General features: G+C 34.8%; 1 protein-coding gene across 1 annotated transcript in view; it reads right to left on the bottom strand.

The window, feature by feature from the left end:
* LOC103308064 (lysyl oxidase homolog 2) overlaps positions 1 to 4,964 on the bottom strand; it is a 38,025-nt gene that overhangs the window by 12,960 nt on the left and 20,101 nt on the right. The window contains exon 5 of the mRNA XM_008180758.3: positions 3,296 to 3,541. Within this exon, the coding sequence (XP_008178980.2) occupies positions 3,296 to 3,541 (246 nt within the window). The remainder of the gene's footprint in view (positions 1 to 3,295; positions 3,542 to 4,964) is intronic.

The raw sequence follows: 4,964 nt of genomic DNA, 5'->3' as shown, positions 1-4,964 counted from the left end.
TACTATGTAATATATTGGACTTAAGTTTCATCTTAGATATCATGGCAAAAAACCTACACACAGCTATAACAGGTATTAAGTTTTTTTTTTATATATTTTGTGAAAATAGCAAGAGTCTTGCAAGAGTCTTTCGCAAGACCAAGACCAAGACCGAGTCTGCAAGACCAAGACCAAGACCAAGATTTTGAAAGTCTTGGTCTTGGTCTTGTTTTGCTCATCACTAAAGTATAATATAGATAAAGGACCGGGGACCATAATATTTTCAAATACTTGGAATTTTACACCAATTAAGGAGTGTAGGTATACCAACAATATTTCTGAGTGTATTCGTACTCTTGTGGCGTATTCAAACTCACTTTTTTCAACCTCTATTTGCTGAAAGTTATGAAACAGACGATTATTTGAAGACTTTGATGTGATGTAAATGAAGATTCAAACGAGTAGTTTTTGAGTTATTAAAACGTACATATATATGGGTACTAAGAAGATAATATTATAGCCTTATAGTAGATATAGTAACTAAAAATACTCCTTAAACGGTACGTAATTTACTAATAATACCGTTTCTAATTCGGAGCTAAAAACTGAGATCTTGACGTGTAGTGGCTTATCGCGTTTTGTGTTACAATGCAGTATAAATTATCTGACAAGAAAGTTTTCTCGATTGTTTTATGCCTCGAATATCTTATCGTCGTTTAGCAGTTAGCACCTATGATGTTACATCATATATTTTGTACAATAATTATTATTCGTGTTCTACACAATACTATTATGATTCGAATGTAAAGATATATAAATTATTCGTAATGGAATTTTAGAAGGTTAATGAGTATTACGCAGTTGTACCTACGCGTATAATGTAATAGGAAAGTTTCCACGCGTTATCAAAATATACGTCTCGTAAAATATTAAGTTCTACGCACTAATGGCTCTGTGTACATATATACCAGCTGAATATATTATATACCATAATATTATTATAATTATATATACTCCATTGCTGGATTCTTGACAAACTGCCATGTTATTATACCAGTGGCGGACATTTAACGGTCGGCAAAGTCAGACATGTCCGAGCTCAAACTGACAGGACAAACAATTAAAGTCATTCGAACATTTTCGAATCATATGGGCTTCTAAATCATAATTTCTTGCCTTTTTCTTTAAACCCACCACTGCATAATATTATTGTTGCACAACCCATAATAATATTAATAGGTAAACCCATAATAATAGGTAAGTATAAGTCGATACTACTTCGACGCAACCTATATATACATCCGTATACGACCTAGTAAAACCATCGAACTATTTCCGCGAAAAAAATATTTTGAACATAAATTCGAACACAAATGACGCGCATATCCGACCCTCGACCACGTTCAATAAAATTCGTTTTACGATACAGACGGTATAGACACTTTGTACGGTTTTGCGTTAAATGTTTTTCGTTCCAGTGAAATAATGTACGTTTTTATCCGATCCAAATGCCTGTGTATAACCGTATAATATTGTAACGAAAAAAAAACATCCCCGTGGGGGTCCAGCTGTCAGGAGTGAATTTTTTTCTACATCGACACTGTACATATATACGTCGACCGTCAAACATCGCTGTGGAAAATGATGTTCGATTCATAAAAATAAATTAAAATAATTCATGTGGTCGAACCTCCACACTGCTGAAAATTTATATTTTATAAAACTCACTGTAGTCTGCGCGTTCAGACGAGGCGCAATAAAAAAAGAGGAACAAAACACACATACACAATGTATTCCACAGTGTAAATAAATTATTTGTACCTACTCGTGGTCACAATACATTAAGAAATATATATGTATTACAATACACATATTATATAGGTAGTGAGTATTTGTACATGTCTGTATAATATACTTTTAGCACTGTTTCAACGACACTTAATGAAGAGTTGTTTACGAGATGTTCGGTTTTTTTTTTAAAATAATATGTTTTTATAATTAAAAAAATATATGTACGGGTAGTTTTGTAATAAAATAAAATTTTAAATTTGATGAGTACCACGGGTAATGTGGAGTACGCAACGATTTTTTTTTAAACTGTATTAAAACAAGGTCGGCCCTGAGTACCCACAATTATTAAACCATTTCCATAGGTCAATTTCACGAATATAGGTCACCACAACAATGTTTTCACACACATTTTTGAACAACACAAATTCTCTATCTCTAAATGTTTATTATCGTTGCCCGAAAATCCAACTATACGTCCGCTTAGGTAACTTATTTATACGTCACAGTTTGTTAGATTTTTAATACATTTTACGACAAAATCTCCATATACTCAACCGTTATAACTATACTCTACGACTATATTATACGGGTACGATATGAACCGGAGTAATCGTTTTATTATTGTTTTTTGTTTTTTTTACCTTAACATATTATATGCAATTTTAATGTAGAATCCTTCGGCCATGCAGATAAATTTTGTTTATGATGGCGTTCATGCCATGAAGCATAATAATGAACAATATTGATAAATATTGTTTAAATGTTAATTTTTTATAAGACATAAATAATACTTAAATATTGAAAATATTTCTAAAACAAGTATTATCAAATCGAGAATAACTTTACCCAATATAGGTACATAATACATATATTAAAGTAAAATTAAATTCGTTAAGAAAATTCCACCACCGTGACTTGATTTAAAACCGTCTAAAATTGCACGTAGTAGTACCTATAAATAATCCTTTCAGGGTGCATCACAATTATAGCCTCTGAACATCATCGCAGTGTTATCGACGGTCGTCCGATAGGCAAGCTATTAATAGCAAAATATCGTATCTATACTTTACTCTCGTCGAGCATAATAACAATATAATATTACTGTTATACACACATAATTTTTTTTTTTTATTAATAAACTCACGGCAACTTAAGCCATTGGGTGTTTTTTTAACTATGGGGGAGGGTACAGTAGGTTTTTTTAAACACGTGTGTTTTTATTTTGACAGAATTTTCAAGTGGGCACCTGTAAGTATCTGCCATACCCAGGTGGCAGATGGCAGCCTCTCTTCCCAGATACCATGACTTTCCTAAGACAAGTGCCACCCGTGACCGAGGTTCGAACTGGCGACGGTGTGCGTCGCAACCGACACCTTAGTACGCTCGGCCACTTCGTCCCCCACATACATCATTATATTATTATCATAATCGACAATTAGTGTTCTACGTTTTTGCTGCCGATAAATTTATTTTTTTTGCGAGATGATACGATATTAACATTGTACGAAGGACAAAAATCACTCACCCCGTGTGCACACTACCGCGGCCACCGTCTCCTTCCTGGTGGAGCACGTGGCCTTGTGCTGGTGATAGCAGCCGGCAAGTGACGACTCGTTCCCAGCGCATTCGACTGCCGACAACACGACTGGAAGGTCCAACCCTCCGAACCGGTCCGTCTGGAAGGCGGCTGCTGCGTACCCAAGTCCGATGGAACGGCACACGACCAACGCTTCGAGCACGCCAAATCCGTCGCCGCATATCACGCCCCAGCCTTGGCGACGGCCAATGGTAGACATGAAAATTTAAAACGTTGTCATTATCATAAGTATAAGGTCATCATATGCGTACATTGAAACGGTCGTTAATTAATAATAATATTACAACGATACTGTAATAATATAATATTGCATATGGTTTTCCAAAACAGAGTGGCTATTTTTTTTTTTATCACTATATTATGCTTTTATATTTTGTAATAATATAGCTGATTGTTTGATGTACAACCAAGAATGGGCTGAGCTTAGCATATCCCACAAACTAGACACCGCACTCGGACCTAATCATGAAAAAACCTAGATATAATTAATTTTATGAAACAAACAAAATTGTTCAATCTTATTATAAAAAAAGCGTATAACCTAATTATATAAATATAAGTTATGCTTGTATTTAATCACATAAATTCATAACCTTTTTGTAACTAATAGCCTTTGTTGTCGATGTAAACATTTCTTAGAGATCAATAAGAAAAAATATAATTGGAGTAAACTTCAAAGGGATTCACATTTATCATTATACTATACATACTCTAATAAAAACTAATAATATATATCAATAAAAATACTAATTTAACTAATAATTTACTATACAACTGTATCAGTATAATATTTTAATAACATATAAAACGACGGACTTTGTTTAATATAGAACTAGTGGTTATTTTTATTTTTTGAAAATCGATAAGAACAAAAACGACCATCTCGCATGGCCGTGCCCTCCCAAATACTCGAAAAACATTTTAGAATTTACTACTATAATATAAACACGCACACACACACACACACACACACACACACACACACACCGTTCCGTTCTCATTGTTTTCCCACAGTCTCTTTTTTCCACCACCACCCCCCCTCCCCCGAAACCATCAACGCAACGCGCGCGAGAAAAACTCGATTCCCACCCGCGCTCCACTCCTGCAGTATTTCGTTTTCTTTTTTCCTTCTTTCTTAAAGATAACTCGGCCGCCGCTGTCGCGTTTTCTTACGTCGAAATGAAACTTTCCGCGTTCGTTATAACACTATAATATCACAATATTATATTTTGTTGTTTATATATAATATTTTATTATATATTATTATTTTTTTTTTCGCCGACGAGATCAAACGTCATCGATATCGAAAGATATATACCTATATAAAGTTCGTATCTACGTATTATACCGGAGCAGCCGACGAATATTTCTTTTGTTTGTCTCGGTTTATAATGTTTACCCGATGTGCTTTTTCGATAGTTTCCTCCCCGAACAAATTGAACGAAAACTTCTGGGATGTATTATACGTTAGGCAGGTATATAATAGTAGTATATTTTGGGGGGTTCAGACCGCACACCCTCCACAACCTCCACACCCTCCACACCCCACGCCCCCACAACCTCCACACCTCCACGCCTCCACACCCTCCACAATCTC

This window comes from Acyrthosiphon pisum, chromosome A2, assembly GCF_005508785.2.
Source record: "Acyrthosiphon pisum isolate AL4f chromosome A2, pea_aphid_22Mar2018_4r6ur, whole genome shotgun sequence".
Taxonomy (NCBI): Eukaryota; Metazoa; Arthropoda; class Insecta; order Hemiptera; family Aphididae; genus Acyrthosiphon; species Acyrthosiphon pisum.
This window is presented reverse-complemented; position numbering and strand designations above follow the sequence as displayed.